The 22,606-nt window shown below is 41.8% G+C and overlaps 3 protein-coding genes across 3 annotated transcripts; 1 reads left to right on the plus strand and 2 right to left on the minus strand.

Annotated features, from left to right (window-relative positions):
• Nucleotides 1-615: 615 nt before the first annotated feature.
• Nucleotides 616-4,595, minus strand: LOC128712897 (DE-cadherin-like). Its single transcript, XM_053807762.1, has 5 exons — nt 1,552-4,595; nt 1,132-1,214; nt 988-1,059; nt 808-873; nt 616-725 (listed from the first exon to the last, which is right to left on the minus strand). The coding sequence occupies exons 1-5, from the start codon at nt 4,593-4,595 to the stop codon at nt 616-618; spliced, it is 3,375 nt and encodes a 1,124-aa protein (XP_053663737.1).
• Nucleotides 4,596-15,326: 10,731 nt separating this feature from the next.
• Nucleotides 15,327-19,090, plus strand: LOC128712103 (THO complex subunit 4-A). The gene is made up of 4 exons (XM_053806999.1): nt 15,327-15,572; nt 17,869-18,106; nt 18,168-18,374; nt 18,963-19,090. Exons 1-4 carry the CDS (start codon nt 15,327-15,329, stop codon nt 19,088-19,090), a joined length of 819 nt encoding a protein of 272 aa, XP_053662974.1.
• Nucleotides 19,091-20,634: 1,544 nt separating this feature from the next.
• LOC128714408 (uncharacterized) lies at nt 20,635-21,573 on the minus strand. The gene has a single exon (XM_053809283.1). The coding sequence runs from the start codon at nt 21,571-21,573 to the stop codon at nt 20,635-20,637; it is 939 nt and encodes a 312-aa protein (XP_053665258.1).
• Between the last annotated feature and the right edge of the window lie 1,033 nt (nt 21,574-22,606).

Here is a 22,606-nt window from a genome sequence, read left to right on the forward strand (position 1 = left end):
GTTCTAGAATCGAGAGCGTACAGCGTTATTTTTCGAGGATGGTGTTTCGACGCTTTTACAGAACTCAACCCATACCAACATATGACATGCGTTGCCAGCTTTTAGGCATAGAATCTTTAAGTCAAAGACGTCATTTGGCACAAGCTTGTGTTGTGGGTGGATTGCTGCTCGGCTCTACGGATGCTCCTGATCTTCTCTCTTCTATTTGTTTCTATGTTCCCTCCCGTGCTCTCCGTCGTCGTGATCCTTTGTCTGTTGAAACCCGTTACACTTTGTATTGCTTTAACGATCCTCTCCTCTCGACTTTCAGATGGTTCAATCATTTTTCTGACCATTTTGACTTCAACTCTTCCTTAGCTTCCTTCCGTTCTCGTGCTCGTTCCCAATGTTAATGTCTATCTGTTCCTTTTTGTTGTTCTTTTTTCCTGTTCCCATTGCTTCCGCTTTGAGTTTTTCGATAATCCTTGTCTGATTTTGAACTTACTTGTTGTCTTTAGTTTTAGTTTTGAATTAGGGTACATTGTTGAGCCATTAAAGGCAGATTAATGTTATTAATAAAAGATTAAAGATTAAAGATATAAAGATATATGCGCGATATATAAAGGGAATCTCGCATTAGCAAGTATCAATCTTAGTACCACTTTCAGGTCGCTCGTCGTCGTCCAGCGGTGGCTCTACCAGCACCACTTTCAGCACCACTACCGGCGATCCTGGTGGACCAGTCGCTGTGGGAACAAAAACACAACCATATTAGTAAAATGTGGTTCGGTGGAGCAATTATACATTTCTAAGTATGAATATTCTTACCTTTTCCGAGTCCTTCAGCAGCCACATCGTCCAGCGACACCGGAGGCACTGGTACTGCGGGTTCGGCTATCGTAGTGACACAAAAACCAAATGTAGGAAAGATATGCACATTATTTCAATTTGGATATTGCACAATATAATAGTACTACATGCACATGCACTGAACTGTTGCATACTTACCAGCAGCCAATGCTCTCCCAGCATCACGGTTGCCGTTGGAGCTTGAACTCGAAGTTGCTGTGGTATAATACACTGTGAAACAAAAGCGTATGTATTTCAATATATCGTAAAATGGTATTTAAAGATACACTGCACTACACGTACCTCGGTAAAGCCGCGACAAAATCTTCTGCACGTTTGGTTCGGAGGCTTTATGGTTCTCGTAGTTCGGCATTTTGTTACTATCACTGTTGAAATAGAAATACTGTTAAAAACATTTGTGTACAAAGGCCTACTAAACATAATCCCAAAACATTAATCTAATGCACTGTTCCTATTGCATCGAGCATAGATGCACCAACACCATTTCAAGAACGTCTCGATCGAGGCGCTGTGTGTCGTTGTAATTTCAAACCAGTATGCTCAATCATTTTGGTAATGGTGATGGTAAAGAAATATCAGAATAAAGTACATATGACACATATGTACACAGACTGAAGCAGTTAATTTTAAGATCTTTAAGAAATAAGTGATTATCTTGAACGATGGAGTGATGGTAGTCGTGAAAAATATCTTATTACTTACTTTTCGGGAATGCCAATACTGGTTTTATTATTATTCAGTAATGGCTGTGAATTTTGGTTCGTTGTTTTCTTTACGCCCTTGTTGTTGTTTTTTTTGCTAACTATATTGCCTATGTGGATACATGAAAGTACCCCCAAAATAATAATTATAGTGAACAAAACCGCAAATATCGTTGTGACCCTTTCAAATGGCCACTGACTGCTATGAAGGTTCTGTGCCAAATTGTGCTGTTGAAAATCTATCGTGCGCCCATTTATTGTCAGGGTCCGCAAGTTGCCATTGAACCCCTTTGTCTGTGGTATGTGCGTCCAGTTGTATAGTGACCCAAGCTTTGTGAAATCGACGATTGTACCGCCCAACTGAACAGGTCCATGAGTCTTAATGCTCGCACCAAAATCCTTATTTTTGTATCGGCTGTTGCTAATTGCAACCTTATTTTTCAAGGTATTCATCTCAATCGTTTCGGGCTTCAATGAAATATCCACTCTCAATAAATCGTATTGAGAAAATATCTGTTGATCCTGGATACGGAACGTTCCAGTTCCGTAGTCTAATAGCAGTACCGCCATACTGTCGATTATCTCCAATGCAAGAAACGGTTGTGTCTTTACACGCGGATTGTAGCTCATGGGTCCAATGTACAACACCAAACCATCTGTCCGTTGGGGTAACATCTCAATGCTGATGTTTGAAATTGTGCCACCAATGATCGATGGATAAATGGCATACCCGTTGCCATCGAAACTGATGTCGATCAATTCACACTGTGGACCCTCGAAGCCATTTGGACATATGCAGCTATTACTCTCAAGCGTGCCTCCATTGAAGCACGTGATCAACGGAGTATCTGAGACACATTCCGCCTCTACGAATGTGGTTATTCCTATGAAGGAAGTTGCGTTGCCGTAGACGACGATCGGTTTGGCTGATTTGTGAACCTTATTCCTGCATGACTGCTCACAAGTACTACTTTGCAACTCGCATTCATCGATGCCAACCACCTCGATCGGAAATCCGACGTCTTCCTCCAGTTGATGCAGCTGGTAACTCAGTACACCGTTGAGCACCTCAGACGTTGAGTAAACACTACCGTTGACCGCAAAGAACACGTCCAGGAAAGATAGTTTAGGGACCTTTCGATTGTTGACCGTGAATATGTCCACATCGGTTGAACTGACGTTTAGAACAGTTGCAATACTCGTTTGAAGTCGATGCAGCGGTGTGCTGCGATGCTCCGGTGTTTGAGATATAAATTCGTCTGCCGTTACATTGTAGAATCGAATTGATCCGCTCTGGTCTATTGATTGTTCCGAAACCTCCTTCACCAACACCGTTGCTCGGGCCGAGACATTGTGTCGAGAAAGATGGCCCGAATTTTGAACTACTTGAAAACGAAGATCATACTGTCCGCAAGGTGTAGCTTCCAACATTGTTATCATACCGGTGCTGAAGTTCAGTTGGAAAAGCTTCAAAGATTCTTCACTTGTTACCTCGTCCCAGAGAAATGTTTTGTTAGACAAATCCAAACCATCTGGATCGTTCACATGTGCATGTCCAATGTCTATATCAGATGTCTTTCCTTTGTATTTGTAGACCACTATCACTTTTGTACTGATGGTAGTGTTTTCATATATCCCCTTCTCAGACTGCGGCAAAACTTTAATCAAAAAGTAATTTGTAACGCTATTTGGGCTTCCGTTCTTAAATTTCACAGACGGCGCGTTGTCCTCCGCAGTCACACTCACCACGTAGGCTTTCTCCTTTTCCCTATCGAATTTCACCATCGATGTAATGATGCCCGTTTGACTATCAATTTGGAAATATTGCCTATCCGTGTCCGCCAACCGATAGGACACAATGTTGTTGGGAGCCGTGCCATCATCATCCCGGGCATGGACTTGCATTACAAATGTACCAGGCAACTCGTGCTCTAGGATAGTTCCCGTGTTGTCGTCTAATACGGGGTAGTTGTCGTTTTCATCCACAATCATGATCATCAAACATACTTCTGCATATTCGTTAAGAGAGTTCGTTGCTCTTATTACCAGCGTATAATTCGTTGTCCTTTCGTAGTCAAGGCTGCTTCGCAATTTAATGTAAACCACCGTATTGTTGATTTGGTCCAGTAAAAATGTTAAGTCAGTATTTCCTTGCACTATCTGGAAATCTACAAAATCATCTTTCTTTACGTTTGAAACAGCTTCATACTCCGCTAAAACCATGTTGTAGTGTTGGAACGTTTCTTTTAGCATCACAGGGACCATTGGCATCTTGATGAAGTACGGTGCATGATCGTTAGGGTCAAGTACACGGACCATTACTTTTGTTTGCTGTGTTTGGTTTTCCATTGAGCCTTCACTATACGCCCGAACATGAATTGTATAAAACTGTCCTGGACTACGGTCGTTTGGTTTAGCTAGTGTGAGCAAGCCATTACTCTCATCGATGTCGAAATAGCTGCTATCTTCGTGTTCTTGTACGATCTCATACTTAATGCGGTTGTTATCATCATCATCTAGATCCACTGCTGAGATGGTGGCCAGGGACTGGTTAAGTGGCAGATCTTTCGTCACTGACACTTCATAGACGCATTCATGAAATATCGATGGATCGTCGTTGATGTCCAGAATAGTCACCTTGATAGTACAAACATCTGCCAGACTAGGCGATCCGTTGTCGGTCGCCCGTACCGTAATGTTAATTTCTCGATCTCTTATTGGTGCATCTCGATCGAAAACATGGGCCGACACGATTTGCCCTGTGGTTTTATCAATATTGAAATAATTCTGGTCCTCTGGCATGGTGGCAATGCTGTATTCTAACGTTTGTCCTTGATCGGGATCGGAGGCTGTCACACGTAGTACAGGTGTACCCGTTGGCTGTTCTTTTCTCAACGTTGGCTCATAGTGTGTACAATCGTGGAATTTTGGCTTATGGTTTGTACTTATGTCATTTACTGCTTGGACCCGCGGTACACTGCTAGAGTTGCACGAAGCTAACAAGAGCAGGAAGACCAGAATTGACCAGCATCCTCGATTTGCCATTGTGGAATCTGCCATATGTGAAATCTGCCGTACGGTATAAGGTGTTGTTAATAGTTCCATGTATTAGGATGTTGTAGTCACGAAGGAAACTGAAGTTGCGGAAACATGAAGGAAAGTCACGAAGGAAACTGAAGTAGCATGCGGGTGTCCTGGAATGGATAATCATAAAATCGATTTTAAGTACAGGCAGTCCTCGAGATACGATATTGTAGCGGACCACTATAATCCGGGAAAAATCTGCGTAAGTCGAATTTCCGCGTAAGTCGAATCCGGGAGTAAAATCGTGTATACTTCAAAGTTAGATAGTTTCATTCCTTCTCTGCACTTAATCTATTCGGTAAAACACGTAAATAATAAATTTTTTATAGAATGCATTAAAATAAACTGTAAAAAATTTTTTATATGACAAAGCAAACTATTTTAGATCAATTTTACACCTTTTTGCTTAGATTTTGTGCTTTATAGCAAACTCAGCCGTCAAATTTCCATAAACCGTGTATCTCCGAATCCGCGTATAGGAGGAACCACGTATCTCGGGGACTGCTTACAATTACATCATTACATTATGTAATTTCCATCATTACATCAAATGCATCTTAACAAATTAATTAAAAAAGTTTGGAATAGAAATGATTGGAATATTCCCTATGTTTCATATTTGCCCCAAAAAGTAATATTTGAGTTTTCGTAAACAAAGTTAGGCTTTTGCTCGACTTTCCTGCCTTTTTACAGAATAGAGAATAGAAGAATATTATTTATACTAGATCGACTTATGGTTCAAACGCATGAGGTCGGTGTTCAACTAATTATCTAGTGGCAGTGCAAAGGGTACAAAACAAATGTTTAAAAATGATCCATAACTTGCCAAATAAATTCTCCGCCATCGAACTTTATCCCATAGCCAAGAGGCGAATGAAGCTGTCCAGCTCAAAGTCTCTAGAAAAACAATGAACAATAACATCGCATAGCCAAAGTTTCACTAATCGCAGACAGAATTAGGCAAGACCTTAAACGTCTACGTGTATCATGCCTGGCATCTCCATCACAGGTCATTCAAAACCTTTTCGAATAGTTTATTCGCTCTCGCACCTCCTACACCTTCTCTCTTCTCCTGATAGTTCCAATTATCCACTATGTAGTCTTTAGCTTTTGTAGATAGTCTCACATATGAAATTTCCCCCAGAATAATTTAGTTATAATTAGTTACTTTGTAGTATATATTAGTTTTTAGAAAACCAAAAAAAAAAAACAAAAATCATGACAGGTTCCATTATATGAAGCTAACCCCTCCCACCATATTGTAGAGTAAATTCCTACGGAATTTACGGAAAACCTTAACGTTTTTCACAACAATTAAATAAATAGAATCGACAAACATTTGAAATAAAGAGTAAACAACACAGCGTCTTCGCAGGAAGATCACCAGCGCATCAATAGCCACCCGAGCAGCAATTACCTGAGTTCAGTTTCTCGTCCTGCAAGGCTTCAACGCAAGCAGTTGCGCTGAATACAATGCACGGGATTGTATTAATGGATGCAGCGCACACACACGTTCCTGTGCAAAGCAGTATTGCACTAACACCAGCCAGTCTGCGATCAACTGTCCACGAGCAAGGATTGCTCTCCCGGATACGATCACCATTTTATTCCGCGAATGCGAAACTACACTAATTCCAGGATACACATTACTGTAATATAGATCGTAAATAAAGTATACGATAGTAACACACCTAAATCTACTGGCTACAATACTACTATGTGTAGGGATTAAGACTGGTAAGGAAGCCAAGTGATTAGACGATTGGAGAAGCATAAAATAAAAAGACGCAATTAGTTACGCAAATAAAAGTTTTGACTTGAACATAACGTAATGCTACACTCAAAAAGAACATTAGGCGAAAAGACGAACTGAGAAGAAAGAGAAAGTGAGAGCGAAAGAAGTATCGGGGCAAAACCAAATGCGACAGCGCGTCGAAGCAAGCAGCGAAACATCAGTCTTGAACGCTTTAAGGAAAGAGGGAAGAACGATTACAGGCATCAGATAATAAAGAAAAATTTTAAAATATGACTGAAAATCACGACACTAGGAACATGCACTATTTTGGGTAGTCGAACTCAAACTCACTGAACGGTTTACGCTCTTTCGCTTTCGGGGTGTTCTGCGATTCTCCTTTTAAACGAAACCTGTATCTTTTATTTTAAACACACAAAACACAATTTTTCTCATCAACACGCTCACAGTTTTGCTTAACTGCCTAATAATTTTTGGAGGGTTTCAGCCGTGACACAGGAAAATAATGACATCAATTGAAAAGCACCGGCATGGCAGGCTAACTTTATTGAACTGTGGATTCTCGTTGCATTGCGATACCTGACATACGAAAATTATAAGGCGTGGAGAAAGAATTATTATCAGTGAGTCTCTTGTAGTGATTATCGCCCGTTTATAATCGGCCTTTTTTCGTTATCTATAAATGTCGATTTCCAGTGAAAACATGTGAGCAGCTAACATGATGAATAATAATTGTTGCTAGTATCTGAGTAAAGATAAGCTAAACCAAAAAATGTAATGCGTTTTACTGTTATGCTGTGAAGTCTTCAATGTAGCGATATCGCATAATCTATAATTACGTACAATTTTTATAAAGATTTTTTTTACCGAAAGATTAGCAGGCATTAGTGGCAGTGTACAGCATGTGTACAAACAGGGCCAATTGCAAAGTGCAAAGTACAAGGAGTAGCAGCATCCGCAGCAGGTATTGTAGCAGTAAGACCAATAGCTCCGATAGACGTTGCTGCAGGAGAACAGATAGAGCATAGATAGAATTTTGAGTACAGGCAGTCACCGAGATACGCATGTGGCGACCAACCACGTCGTAACTAGCCAAGACACAAAAAAGCGCCACCTAGACAAAAAAGAGGGTACTAACCAAATTGCTAGTTGGGAAGTTTTGCCTGGACAAGACGAATACAATGAGTTCTTTGTTCCTAGGTAAACCCAAACTAGACAACCGGTAAAGCTAGGACAATAGGACAGGGAATCGAAACGAATATGACAAGGAAAACAAAAAGAACACATACCAAAAAACACGGACGAAAATTGGTATAAAAACGGCACCATGTCCGTACCAAAAATTAGTTATGACGCTTCATTCTTGGTTTGGTAGTCGACTCGAACGGACGTGTTACTTACGAGCTGAACTGCTGTTTCCAAAGGATTGGATAAACGGATAGTGAAGGAGGAGGTACTCGGGAGAGCAACCCCTCTGGTGACAAAGCCTCATTTTACCGAGAATAATAGTGCTTGGTGATCAGCTACTTACACTGTGTGTGGTCGAAATTTATCAGAATAATTCGAGGATTGTGTGAGTGTGTGTGTGTGGGGTGCGCTGAGCGGTGCGCGGAGCACGCTCGTGCACTCAAGTCTACCGAGCCGGAGCAGTAAATTGCTTCGAAGAAGTGAGGCGATTATATTTCTTCCAACGTCCAGTACCGCTCGTCTAGGGTTTCTAGAAACCGCTTAGGCAAGTACAATTTCTTTTATTTTGCAGCACACGTATTTTCTGTTAGCGCTTATAAATCTTTAGCGTTGTTCGTATACAAACTGTTTTTCACCTGGCCCGCATGATGGCGGGACCAGGAAATCCATGGGGGAATGACCCCCCTCCCTCCAACAATCGTGCCAGGCAAATGCCATCACCCCGAAAAAGGCGAATTGTTGTTTTTAATTATGAGCGCCAACGAAGGATCAACACTACCAAAAAATCCTTTCGTACTCCAAAAGAGCCTCACAAATCATGCCGGAGAAATTGAACCATACACCTTTTTGGAAAAAGGTACCAAACTTCTTGTTAAAACAAGAAGTCGGGCTCAGTTTGTAAAGCTTCAAACTCTCCAAAAACTAATCGACGATACACCGGTAACCATCATTCCCCACCCGTACCTTAACAGTGTACAATGCGTCATTGTTTGCGACCAATTGGAAGGCTTGAGCGACGAAGAAATCACCAATGAATTGAAGGAGCAGAAGGTGACAAATGTACGACGCTTTACCCGCAAAATTAATGGTGAATTTAAACCAACGAACTCATTCCTTCTTAAGATCGACGCACTGGCAGTACCCAACGAAATTCGCATCGGATGCATTAACATCAAAACCAGACCCTATTACCCCCGCCCACTGATATGCCACAATTGTTTCACATTGGGGCATTCCAAAACAAGATGTACTAACGAGGCTAGCTGCCTAACGTGCGGAAAAGCGGTTCACGGAGACTGTTCTAACGAACCATCATGTCGAAACTGCCAAGGAAACCACAACTCGCTCCATCGCAACTGTCCTGCCTACACCACAGAACAAGACATAATAAGAATCAAAATCAACAATGGAATTTCATACAATGAAGCCAAAGCAATTTTTGAAAGCAACCAACAGAAATCCGTCAATACACGCATAAATGCTGCACAAAATGACAACGGAAAAGATAAAATCATTGCTGATCTTAAGAAAACAGTAGCTGCACTAGAAAACAAACTTTCGGATTTTACAAAGAAAATGCAAGTCCTGCTAGAAGAACGGGAGTTCTTCCGCAACACCCTTCAAATGGAAGTTGGAAACAAAAACGGATCATCAAACGACAATAGCGACGAAGAATGCAGCTCCCAATCTGCATCTGAAAGCGACGCACAAAACTCAGAGGAAAATAATGGCATGGACACGGATTTGACAGAAAAGCAAATAAACAATTCCCACGACATTATATAACCCAAAAACGCAAAGCACAACAAAATTCTTCATCCGACGAAACGACGAGCAACAACAGCACCAATAACAAGAAATCCAATCGACAACATGGACAAACCACACCGAGGAAGAACAAGAAAGGAAAACAAAACTAAATCATTTCTTCGATTCTGATTTCTATTCTTTCCTCTGATATCGACGCAAAAATTTCAATTATTTATATAAACCTTTTTGATCAACTAACAGCAAACGTTAGTTCATCTACTAACATTATCTCCTGGAACATCAGAGGATTAAATACCAACATTGATGAACTCAAACTGCTTATATCCCAACACAATCCCAACATCATACTTCTTCAAAAAGTATGGAAAATCTCAAATAATATGACTGCCTCTCCTCTTAATCTTTATAACTGGCACTGCCATGAATCACCACAATTACAATATAATCTTGCAGTAGGTCTGAAACAAAACATAACAGCAACCAAACTAACTCTCAACACTAACCTGCCAGCAATAGCGTTCCGGATTAAAAGTAATTTTGAATACACACTTCTTTGCCTCTATATTCCTTTCAAATCTAAACCTTCACCACTCACTGCCGATCTTTTCGACCTTCTTACCCAACTCCCTTCCCCTGTAATCGGTCTCGGAGACTTGAATGCTTCGAACAAAATCTGGGGTAATAACAAAACCACACATAGAGGAAAAATATTAAACAACATCTTTAACACCACCGATTTACTTGTAAAACACAATAACAAGAACACCCGTTTCGTTACCTACCTGGGAACCGGAACAACCATAGACCATTGTTTCACAACCTCATTCATAGCCAGCAAAATAAAAATAGACGTCGAGGACGACCTTCATGGGAGCGATCATTTCCCTGTTTTAATACACTTCTCTGACGATCCAGAACCCACCTCTTCTCCCCCCAAATGGAATTACCAAAAAGCCGATTGGAACTGGTATCAAATCGAAATAGATCGACTCATCACCCCCACTGAACCACTAACTGTAGAACAACTTACATCCATCATCTTAAAAGCAGCTGAACTAACCGTACCAAAATCTTACCCCAAATCCAGCAGGCATCTTGTTCCCTGGTGGAACAACACTGTATATCAAGCAATTAAATGTCGACGAACCCTACTAAGAAAACTAAGAAAAGCAACCAACACCGGACATACTTCAGCCATTCCAAAATTACGCGCAGAATACACGATAGCCAACACCAAAGCAAAAGTAATAGTCAAAGAAGCCAAACAAAATAGCTGGAATAACTTTGTAAGCTCAGTCACTCCGGAACTTTCCTGCAAGGATATGTGGAAAATAGTAGGTCAACTCTCGGGAAGATACAAAAACAAGCAAAAAAACCACACCTACCCTACTGGAGAATAACACAGTCGTTTCTGATCCTAAAAAAGTTGCAGAAATCTTCAGCAAACAATTCTACGATAGCTCTGCCACAAAAAATTTCTCTCCATCATTCATCAAATATTGTAATCCAGATAAACCACACAATATCCCTTTTGCAAACAACAATAACCAAAACTACAACAAACCTTTCACATTATCCGAATTAGAATACGCACTTAACAAGTGCACAGGAAAATCCAACGGCCCAGATTCCATAGGATACCCGCTCATCAAAAACCTTCCATACTCCGGCAAAACAAAATTATTGCAAATATTTAATCACATATGGAATACAGGCATCATTCCCGCACACTGGAAACACAGCTTCATAATACCAATTTTAAAACCTGAAAAGCCTTCCAATAGTGCAGATAGTTACCGGCCTATCTCTCTTCTGAACTGCAAAGGAAAAGTTCTCGAAAGGATGGTCAATCGAAGGCTTATGCAAGAGCTTATGGATCGGGAGCTCCTAAGCAAATGCCATCATGCTTACATTAACGGCAAAGGCACCGAGACTCTTTTCACAGAAATAGAAGATACTATCACCTCAGCAACCATTTCTAACCACCACATCATCCTAGGCACCATAGACCTAGCGAAGGCCTTCGATAGAACATGGCGCCCCCTTATACTGCAACAACTCCACACCTGGAAATTTAGTGGAAACATCATCAAATACATTTCCAACTTCCTCACTGACCGGACCTTCCAAACCACCGTCAGCACAGCAACTTCCGATGTCTTCAAACAAGAAAACGGAGTACCACAAGGAGCAGTTTTATCCCCCACACTTTTCCTCATTAGCCTCGAAACCCTTATCACATCTTTACCAGCAGACATTAAAACATTAGTTTATGCCGACGACATCACTATCATATCCCATCATAGCTCCAAAATAGCAGCCCACACTAACATGCAATTTGCATTCAACAAAGTCAGTCAATGGGCCAACTTCTCAGGTTACATTATTTCACCCGATAAATGTAAAATAATGCATATCAATAGAGTCTTTGCACTTAAACCAATCACATTTAATAGTACAATAATACCTAGAGTCAATCAGATTAAAATTTTAGGAATCACTATTGACAGCAAACTAAATTTCAAAGCCCATTATAAAAATGTCAAAGCAAACATCAAGAATAGAGTAACACTGTTCAAATATCTTGGCACAGGCAGATACCGCTCCTCTCGGGAGACGCTTCTTAAGATTTTCAACAACTGGTTCCTACCAAAACTCTTATACGGAATAGAATTAGTCTCCATTGGCGATCAAGAAATAGACACCCAATTATCACCTATTTACAATGCAGCACTACGATACATCTCAGGAGCTTTCATCACTACTCCAACAGTATCACTCTTATGTGAAAACGGTCAACTTCCGCTATCTCTTGTGGTTCTATCAAAACAAATCGCAGCCTCAGGTAGAATTGCCTCAAAAACAAACCCAAATAGATCCTTAATACGCAGAACAAACACAAAATTAGAACATTTAAGCATTCCTTCCATCCCCCCAATAACCAAATTAATCAGAAAAGGCGATCGTCCTTGGCATCAAATCTCTCCGTCCATTGATTGGTCCATTAAGCACAATATCAAATCCAAAGTAAACAACCCACTAACTACCCAACAATATTTCAAGCAACTCATATCAGACAAATATTCAAATCATAACCACATCTTCACGGACGGATCCGTACTCTCGACGGCTGCAGGTTGCGGAATCCACAGCAAATCTGCCAATTACAGCATCAAGCTTCCCGATTTCACTACTATCTTCTCAGCTGAAGCCATAGCAATACTAATAGCAGCAAAAGAACTCACATCCAGCGTGACACAAAGCATAATTTTCACAGATAGTGCTTCAGTTCTATCAGCCTTAGAAAAAGGCTCTACTCAAAACTCACATGTACAAGCACTTGACACACTTCGTAATTTACGTAATATCACCTTCTGCTGGGTACCAGGACACTCTGGCATATCCGGCAATGACATAGCTGACAAACTGGCCAACCAAGGCCGAACGGACACAACAATAAATAACGCACCCATCACGCATCAGGACTTGAAAGTATGGAAAAACAATCAAATTCAACAATACTGGCAACATAAATGGAACACTCACCCAAAGCAATTTCTTCACACATTTAAATCCACCACAGTATCATGGATCGATCATCCCAATAATCAACATCAAAGAATCCTCACCCGTCTCAGATTGGGACACACTCGCCTCACACACACACACATATTACAAAAGGACAACCCTCCCATTTGCCCGTTTTGCGGAACTACTACAACAGTACAACACGTTCTCATTGATTGCCGCGGATATGCTGCAGAACGTATTAAATACAACCTCAACTCCAACATTCAAATCACTCTGTCTAACGACCGAAAAGAAGAAGAAAAATTATTAAAATATCTCAAAGAGACTAAACTTTACAACATGATATAATCATGAAAAGAGACGAATGCAGCCGGGAGGCCAAAGTCTCTATAATTCAAATAATAATAATAATTATGACGCTTCGCTTTCCGACGAGAAAGCCCTTCTGCTAGTTATCATTCAGCACTTCGACGAGAAAATCCTTCTGCTAGTTATCGTTCAACTCTTCGACGAGAAAGTCCTTCTGCTTGTAAACGCTCCGCTCTCCGACGAGAAAGTTCTTCTGCTAGTAATCGTGTAGTAGGGAAGCAAAGTTGTCTGGGACCTAACTCCCAGCAGTTGGAAGGAAAAATAAAAGTAGGACCCAACTTCGGTTGGACACCCCTAAACGCAGTTCCTATTAAACGCGGATACGGAGATACGCGGTTTTTGGAAAATTTACAGCTGAGTTAGTTTATAGTACAAAATCTAAGCAAAAAGGTGTAAAATAGGTCTAAAATAGCTTCCTCTGTCATGTAAAACATTTGTTTGCAGTTTATTTTAATGTATTCTACCAAAAAGCAGTCTGGTTTGCTGAATAAATTAAGGACTGAAAAGGAAGTCAACTATCTAACTTTGAAGTATACACGATTTTACTCCCGGATTCGACTTACGCGGAAATTACGCGGAACAACATAACAATATTTTAAATAATTCACTAAATATCCTTAATGAGAAAAACTTTGTTGAAACATATGTTTATTGCACTTTGCGGCAAAGGATTTTTGTAGTCCCTCCCTATAGGGTTTGAAGCTACCCTGGACATATTTGTTGCACTATGGGCTCGAATTGGTCATGGATTAGTAAAAATTAAAATTTTATGAGGTATGTTTTAATTTTTGTTTCCGTGGCTGTAATAGTTAAAACAATGGTGGTTATGAAAATTATGAAAAATTAAGGAAATATTGGTAAAAGATTTTTGTAGTCCCCCCCTATAGGGTTTCAAGCTACCCTGGACAAAAATTTGACATGACACTACGGGCTGAGCGTAGTCATGAAGGAAAATAAAATAAAAATGAAAGTGTTTTTATTTTTTGATTCTCGTTGCAATGGTAGTTTTCAACTGTGATTTAAGGGAAGTAAGGTGTAAGTTAAGAAAAAAATGTTTAACATGTATTTTGTTATTAATTTAAAGAATTACTACTTAAAGATTTTGCTAGCGTGAAGAATGAATGTTTTGGTAAAATTTATCTAAAGATGTAGTAAATATTTATGCAAGGAAATAATCCTAATAAATTTAGCAAAATTCAATAAAAATATGTTTCAACAAAGTTTTTTTCATTGAAGATATTATGTAAAATATTTAAAATATTGTTATGTTGTTAACTATATGATAACCCTCCTGAAATCATTAATAAACTAGAGGTTAATCGCTGATAGTTTTATGTTTTTTTAAATATTTCCTTAATTTTTCATAATTTTCATAACCACCATTGTTTTTAACTATTACATCCACGGAAACAAAAATTAAAACATACCTCATAAAATTTTTACCTATCTATGACCAACTCGAGCCCATAGTGCAACAAATATGTCCAGGGTAGCTTCAAACCCTATAGGTGGGGACTACAAAAATCTTTTACCGAAATATTTAAAAAAAACATAAAACTATCAGCGATTAACTTTTAGTATTTTAATGATTGCAGGATGGTTATCATATAGTTAACAACATAACAATATTTTAAATATTTAACTAAATACATTTTATGAAAAAAATTTTGTTGAAAGATATTTTACTACAAACAATACGGCAACAGACCGTAATACTTGAAATAAATAAATATTTTACTACAAAAATCTTTTACCCAAATTTGTTGATTGGGAACCAACTTTCTTGACAGCGCTTCGCTGCGTTTACACTATGGCCCATTACTTGAAATGTCGATCACTTTCATTCGCAAAAGTCGGTGTGTGTGTTCTAGGCACGAAGCAGAGAAGCTCCGTCTTATCATAGCCATTTGTCCGAATTTCGCACGTTTTATTGTAGAGAAAAGTTAGTTCACATCAAAGTGCAGATACAACAGCGTTCTATACGGCACGAGTTGTACTGTTTTCCCATTGGTAAAGCGGCACAAACAATACTTCTGCAGCACATACCTTCCGACGTCACGACGGCTCGCATCAAGAACAAAATGGTTGACAAAATCGAGATGAGTCTTGATGAAATCATCAAGTCCCAGAAATCGAGCCGTCCGCGCGGTGGTGGCCGTTCCGGTGGAGCAGGCCGTGTGAACCGCCGTGCGGGAGCAAGCGGCGGTGGCGGGAGTTCACGAAACGGATTCCGATCGGGTGGTCAACGCAATGGTGGTGCTAGCGGCGGTGGCGGAGTCCTCAAGGGACGCAATCGTGGCGGAATCTCCCGGGCACGCTACGGGCGGGTAAGCGATGGATGAGAAACATAACTTAGCAACTCCTTAATGCGGCGACTTCAACCTCTGGGTTAAAATGCGGTGTGTCGAATGACCATTCCCGCGCACTAGCGTCCATACTAACGTATTCTGCATAAAAGCTACTTCAAGGGATGTACCACTTCCGCTGGCGGATTACAATCATTGTTAGATTTGTTTTTGGCCTAAACACGGCGCGCTTGTAAGCATCGTTTGTAGAAAGAAAATTGCACGTAAACGGCGGATCATAAATCTTCCAACCCGCGTATAGAATCGAATCAGTTGAACCGCAAAAAAAGATGAATTCAGGCAGCAAAACACAATCGGATGAACATTTTCGCGCTATAAAGGTGCGTCCGTGCTGCGGGCATCTAGCAAGCGTTTTGCAGATAGAAAAAAAAGATCAGCCTACTGTGTAAAACGCTTTTTGGAGAACTTTTGTTACACCACAAAAGCATTGTGTCCTTGATGGAAAAATGACGCCATTACAAAAGCAAGATGGCGGCTTTTGATGATGAAAAATGTCAGCTCGGATGATTTGGTACGGCGCGAAATCGGCAAAGCCGTGTGTGTAGTTGTGACAGCATATGTCCGGAACAGTGCGAGCGCGTGTGTATAAGTGTGAGTGGGTGCGCGCGTGTTGCGTTTGGTTTACAAATCCGTGCCGTGCATAGAGTGGGTCGTCGCCCTACACGCGTTCTGTGGTAAAAAAAGCAAGAGAATGAAGTGTGAAAAAGATGCGCTACGGTGTGTACGTACAACAGTGTGGTCTACATGTGTGTGTGTGTGTGCGTCGCGTGTTTGATATGTTTTGATACCTTTTTTTTTTGGTTAGTTTGTCGGCAATATGATGCGGGTGCAAGAATCGCACTGAAGGTCGTCCTGTATCAATGCGTATAGTATTATTATTATTGTGTTCTGAAGTGCGTATATTGTGCTGGTCATTTATCATGCCGAATCTTTGATTGGCCGGTCGTTGCTGCTGTGTTGTCAGCGTGAAGTTTACATTTTACACGACAAACATGAAGCTCTGGTTTTTACTGTTGTAAATTTCCAAAGATAATGAACCTTTGTTCTGTTAGTGTTGATCGAAAATGTCTTGATAGTTTCCTCTGTGTGCGTATCGTGTCGTGTTGTGTGGAGAAAAAAGAAAGATTTCTATTTCCCGCAAAAGTGTGCATTGCAGAATTCAAATCGTGGCAGCAAATGAACAAATTCAAATGACATTTATTGCATTAAAGCATACTTTGGAGACATGTGTCCTGTAACTGTCCGTGCATCCAATCACCGTGACAATCTTCTCGATTATCTACTCTTCCTGTCTGCGACTTACCGCGCTATCCCATTTTGGGAGGTCACACTTTCTCAACCCCAAAACAAACCAACCAACTCGTTTTGCCTTCCTAGAAACGATAATATTCATTTTGCAGCATTTCTGAAGTTTGTCAACGACCCTTCCAACCTATAACTACCAGCGGGACAAACGCTTGACGCAGATCTTCTTCACTTTTTTCTCTATTCCGAGATTTACTAAATCGCACATGGTTTATACACACACACATATACACGCTCTTGTCTATTCAAATATATCGCACGGCTGCGTGAAGGACGCAGTAGCCCTTTCCGTATAGCTGGAGTTACCAGTACCCGGCGTCTTCGCCGATTAATGATCGAAGCAGGCGGCTGATTTATCGCTTCCCATTGCTTGAGTCACTCAAACTTCCCAAGGATGCGTGTATAGCAATGGAGAATGAGTAGAGGGATGCTGAAATGAAGCGACTTCCTCGCGGGTTACATAGTTGCGGTTGTTCTTGTGTGGGAAAGACGAACCCAATTTTTTGCAGATGCTCCTTACAACTAGTCGCAAATTCTCCATACTGACTGATCACGGACGAGCGTAGCCCGTGTGTTGCCACGCGATAATACCAGCCAGAAATACGGAAGGCTCTTGAACAGACAGCGTAAAGAAGCGAATGAAAACAGCGCAAAACATAGATGTTAAAACACGCAGAAAAGGGAATGTAGAGAACTCACGACACAGGTTCCCTAGGGACCGGAGAAAGATGGGTGCTAGTTTGACCGAGTCATGGCGTGACGTGTGGGGATTGCTGGCCTATTCGATGGAACGCGCGACGCTGCAGAGGATGAAGGACGTGTGATACGCGTGTTATGAAGGAGATGTTGAGAGACGTGCAGGAGTACCTTTATAAACCCCCCGAGCAAAGTAATGAGTGATGACTCTATCCCACAAACAAACCCCCCCCCTCCTCGTCACATCATTCCACAGGGCGACGTGAACAGCGCATGGAAACATGATATGTATGAGGGACCACGTAAGAACCGTCTGTTAACGACGACCGGGATCAGTAGTATTGGCGGTGGAGGCGGACCCGGTGGCGCATCGAAGCTGCTGGTGTCGAACCTGGACTTTGGCGTGTCGGAGACGGACATCAACGAGCTGTTTACCGAGTTTGGGCCGCTACGAAGCGCTTCAGTACATTACGATCGATCGGGAAGATCGCTTGGTAAGTTAGCATCTTGCTGGGAAATTGTTCACGGTCATAAAAGGCTTTTTGTGCACGACAGGTACGGCAGATGTGGTCTTCGAAAGACGTTCGGATGCAATAAAAGCGATGAAGCAATACAACGGAGTACCTCTGGACGGGCGCCCGATGAGCATTCAGATGGCAACGTCGGAAATTCCATCCCCACGCGTTCCTCGTCCAGCTGCACTAGCGGCATCCTCTGCCCGTTCTCCACGTAAACCGGCCGGTGGTCGAGGCGGCGGTGCTGGTAAGTTATCGTTTAGACTAGTGTTGCAAGGATCCACCCGAATGTAACGGGTCGGACTCATCCGTACACGACTCGCAGTGGTTGGGTTCGACTAAATCCCGAAAAGTAGGTTTATTAGGTGCCTAACGGGTCGATGCAGGTTGTTCGAGTCAGAATCAGGTCCAAGTAGGTCCAAGCGGGTTTAGTGTGTCCAGTAGGTCCAGTAGGTATAATGATTCCAATAGGTGCCAGAAAGCATAAGCGATTACGATCAATGAGTACAGCGAGTTCGAGTCGGAATCATGTCGAAGTAGGTTCAGTAAGTCCAGTAAATGCAATGTTACCGTACCCGCTGAATTCATGGGTCGGATTCGATTTTCATAGGTTGTCGTATACTCTGTACGAGTCATAGAAACATAAACAACGCATATGGGAATAACATGCATTATTTCCATTTCCTCATTCAACTCGTATTTTGGGGCCGTGTCCAGGCTATGTGTATCCAGTATCTAACTCATCATTAGTTAAGACAACAAACTAGCTCCTGGAAATGGTCTTGCTGTAATATTATCAACGACTTCTGACAATTTGCACTATTTTCTATTTTAGGTAAATCTCAGGGAGGCCGTGGTGGTCGCGGTGGCGGTAGCGGCGGCGGTAGACGTCAACCTCGCGAAACAAAAACGGCCGAAGAGTTGGATGCTGAGCTGGATGCCTACACCAAAGACATGAAGTAAAAAGAATTTTTCAGGCGAGAGACTGTCCTTCAGAAAGAGGTTTCCCGCGAAACACCCAAACACCGTCGAATGAGATATAGTTTGGAAAATGTATCGCGGGCTTGTTTTCCGTGCAGTAGCGGAATTCCCTCAACGATGCAGTGTACGTGACACGCAGCAGCCACCTCGACCGGAAGGATACGATTAATTTGACTTTATTTTTATCTTCATTCTTAATGTCTTACATGACTTGTACATAGCACATAGTAAACCTCTAATAACATCGATTAGTTTGAACACCGTTCTGGTAGGAGAGGCAATACGGAAAAGTGGGAGAACTACCCCACCCCATCAACTGCACATAAATTAATGCCAGCAGCGTGCGTATTCTCGCTGTCGATCTCTACTAGCCCAAATTATAAAAAAGAAACAAAAATGAAGGCATTCGATGTTCGCGATTAGATATGGGAAATAAAAAAAACAAACGGCAGCAATTGCGGGCTAGGGATTGATTGGCAAAACAACACACGTTCAGTTAGATTTGATTCCGATTAAATACGACAGTAACCACACAGTCGATGTGTGGTGGTATGTTGGACGACGCGTCGTACATTTAGTTTGCCCTGTAAAATGGCAAGCACCTAGGGCTCCGTTTGATAGGATGGATTCATGGTTACTAACCCGGATATATGCTAGTTAAGATACTTGCATTCGTGTTCGATCGTTCACCTTCACATTAAAAAAACACAATGCGTCAACAGATAATCCTTAGTTGTACTAAGCTAGGTAAATTGTAGCGCGCATCTCCGTAGTGAGCGGTGTATGTGTGCGTGAGTTTAGAGGAAAGTGAGCATGAACATGAAGCGCAATACAATTAGAAAACGATTAACCTCACACACACACCATCGTCCTCATGCCCACCACGGGGGCACCACACACTATTGTACTACCGAAGAAAGAGGGCTTTCACGTCAGATATTCGAACATCTGTAACACATTTATCCTTGTAATCGTTTTTTTCTATTTTTCTTGAACCATTCTATACATTAACGATTATTTTGCTCACAAAAATGTTTCCTCACGACCAAAGATAGGTAAAACTCAAAATAAGGGGATTGCTGGTTGCAAAAGAATCTTTTTAATAATGGAGCCTCTGTGCGCTTTTATTGCGTACGGTTTTGCTATTGTTTTTGGTTGTGAGCCCCAGTCTTTTCAAAATCCTTAACACCTTTCCTGTGGTCTTTTATTTTTCTCTATGAAACGCGCTCATGAATTATGAGGTGCATAAAAAAAGGAATATCTTACATTCGCCCATACCATTTCGGTTTTCAGTTTTAGTAAGGACGAATTATTAATTATAGGCGCTGTGTGGTTAATTATGAAATACAGGCTTAACCAACGAATGGTTGCGAGAGACAAACAAAACATAACGTGTAATAAAACTCTTGAAGGCGGAAAATGGAGTTGTAAATGGTGGTTAAGTTAATTTATTGCTCTTAACGTTATAGTGTTTGTTGTCAGGTACACTAGGGGCTGATTGGATAGGAAGAAATAACTTTGCAGCTTCACGCTTCTAACCAATTGAATCCGAACTTATCAATTAGGTAGAATCGCACGTACTGTCGCTTGTCTGCCATCGTAACGAACGCGTTGAACCGCAGGTCGTCCCCATCGGCTGTTCCGCTGGGACTCGGATTATCCATTTCGCACAGTTCAACTCGATGATCAATTAAACTGCTGACGGTCGGTGTGCTTATGGACGACGGCAGATTACCCGCGAAGGAAACCGACGACTGTGACGTTGCTGCAGCACCGTCCAGCAGTCCAGCACCCACCGAACTGGTCGTTTCGAAATCACGCCACGATCCCTGCCGACTCCCGAAGTGGGACGGTTTCGTGAGCAGGACGATCTTTCTCCACTTACAGGCGAGCCTGCGGAGCGTTTTGCAATGCGCCCGTTGGTACGTGTCCTGGCGGATGAGATTCTTAGCCGTACACTTGGTCCAGTAGAATGTCGCTACCGAATCGATCAGTACGAACGTCACGTCGGAATGCTTCACAAACAGGGACGGCAGTGCGAGGAGTGAAAATTCAAACTGTTCCAAAGAGTAGCACACGATCAGATGGAGCCGTCCGAGTGCGGTCCGCTGAATGTGTTTCATCTGTTCAGGATCGGCAAGCGTACGGGCGAGTGTGGGTTCCGCTTGGTTCTGGATGTGTTTTTCCATAATGCTCAGCAGTACTGTCTCACTGTAGCCGTTCTCACAATCAATCAGCACGGCACCGAGCTCCAGACCACCGCAGCTCGTGGGCAGTACGATACGAGCGATCAACTCGTGACACAGCAGTGACTTTCCACTGTTCGATACACCGCTGATTTCGACCAACTCACCGGGGCGCAACCCACCAGCGGGAAAGAGAGTGGAGTCCAGATCGTACGTCGTTTCCGAACCGGACGCTAACCGGCTGATTGCCACGAAGGCAGACTCGATCGAGTCACACATCGTGAAGGATGGGTACGAAACGTCTGCAATTGTACGTAGAGATAGATCATTGTCGAAATATTTAAAAAAGAAACGGTTCTTTACCTTCGCATGAAAAAGCGGGCGCAGCTCGTGTTTTCGATGTTTTTTTGGAAGCTGCTGTCAAAATCATGATTATAAACAACATCAACGTTGGCGGTAAAGTTTGACATTTCATTAGAGCAGAAAAATACAAATTCCCAATACAGTTGCATTTCCTCATTTTACCCCTATTGCATTGGAACTTTGCGATGGTTGGCATTGTGATACAGTGTCTACAGACACAAGTGGCCAGTTGCAGAACGAACAAAACGGGAGAAAGAAGCAAACAATATCTGTAGAACATGGTTTTGTTCAAAAGGCTTTTTTCCAGTTGCCAAAAACGTTGAATGGTGTGTAGTTGGTTCTCCTAACCCATGACATCTATTCGATCCCAAACCAATGGCCAGGGAAAACCGGTGAGTGTGCAACGCAAGGCATACGAGCACAACCGATCTAGATTTAAGTTTCGCAAACCTAGTGCAAACAGTTCTGAACCAATCATGATAAATTGAAGTTATTGCGAAGAACATAGATAGATAAATGAAGACTATGAATACAAGGCTATGATTTCAAAGCCTCATTCGACCATCTCCCACACACTCTACTTCTTAAGAAGTCAGAGATGCTTGGGGTCGGAGGGTCGGTCATTAATTGGCTCTGCTCCTCCATCTTGAAGGATCGCGCTTATCGTGTAAAAGTTGGCCTTATTCTGTCCGATTGCTCTGGTGTCCCTCAAGGCAGCCCCCTGTAATTTATTCTCTTGATTAACGACTTCAACACCATCCTCCCTTTCGGCGCTTTCCTTTGTTATGCTGACCCAATTAAATCCCTCAACGATTGTGTCTCCTTCCAGAACTCTTTCCTAGGTTTTTCTAACTGGTGCTCGCTCAATGCTCTTTCACTGTGCCCTAATACGGGTCAAGTTATTTCCTTCTCCCATTGTCATCTCATAATTCTGTGCTTTATAACTATT

Source organism: Anopheles marshallii, chromosome 3, assembly GCF_943734725.1.
Source record: "Anopheles marshallii chromosome 3, idAnoMarsDA_429_01, whole genome shotgun sequence".
Classification (NCBI taxonomy): domain Eukaryota; kingdom Metazoa; phylum Arthropoda; class Insecta; order Diptera; family Culicidae; genus Anopheles; species Anopheles marshallii.

What these genes read in the sequence shown, in the direction of transcription:
- LOC128712897 (XM_053807762.1), bottom strand. Translation starts at nt 4,595, where the DNA reads ATGGCAAATCGAGGATGCTGGTCAATTCTGGTCTTCCTGCTCTTGTTA. An exon ending in AGTATTGGCATTCCCGAAAA is followed by an intron (nt 1,215 to 1,551) that starts GTAAGTAATAAG and finishes CTATTTCAACAG; the next exon opens with TGATAGTAACAAAATGCCGA. An exon ending in TGGGAGAGCATTGGCTGCTG is followed by an intron (nt 874 to 987) that starts GTAAGTATGCAA and finishes TCACTACGATAG; the next exon opens with CCGAACCCGCAGTACCAGTG.
- LOC128712103 (XM_053806999.1), top strand. Translation starts at nt 15,327, where the DNA reads ATGGTTGACAAAATCGAGATGAGTCTTGATGAAATCATCAAGTCCCAG. An exon ending in TCGATCGGGAAGATCGCTTG is followed by an intron (nt 18,107 to 18,167) that starts GTAAGTTAGCAT and finishes TGTGCACGACAG; the next exon opens with GTACGGCAGATGTGGTCTTC. An exon ending in TGGTCGAGGCGGCGGTGCTG is followed by an intron (nt 18,375 to 18,962) that starts GTAAGTTATCGT and finishes TTTCTATTTTAG; the next exon opens with GTAAATCTCAGGGAGGCCGT.
- LOC128714408 (XM_053809283.1), bottom strand. Translation starts at nt 21,573, where the DNA reads ATGTGTGACTCGATCGAGTCTGCCTTCGTGGCAATCAGCCGGTTAGCG.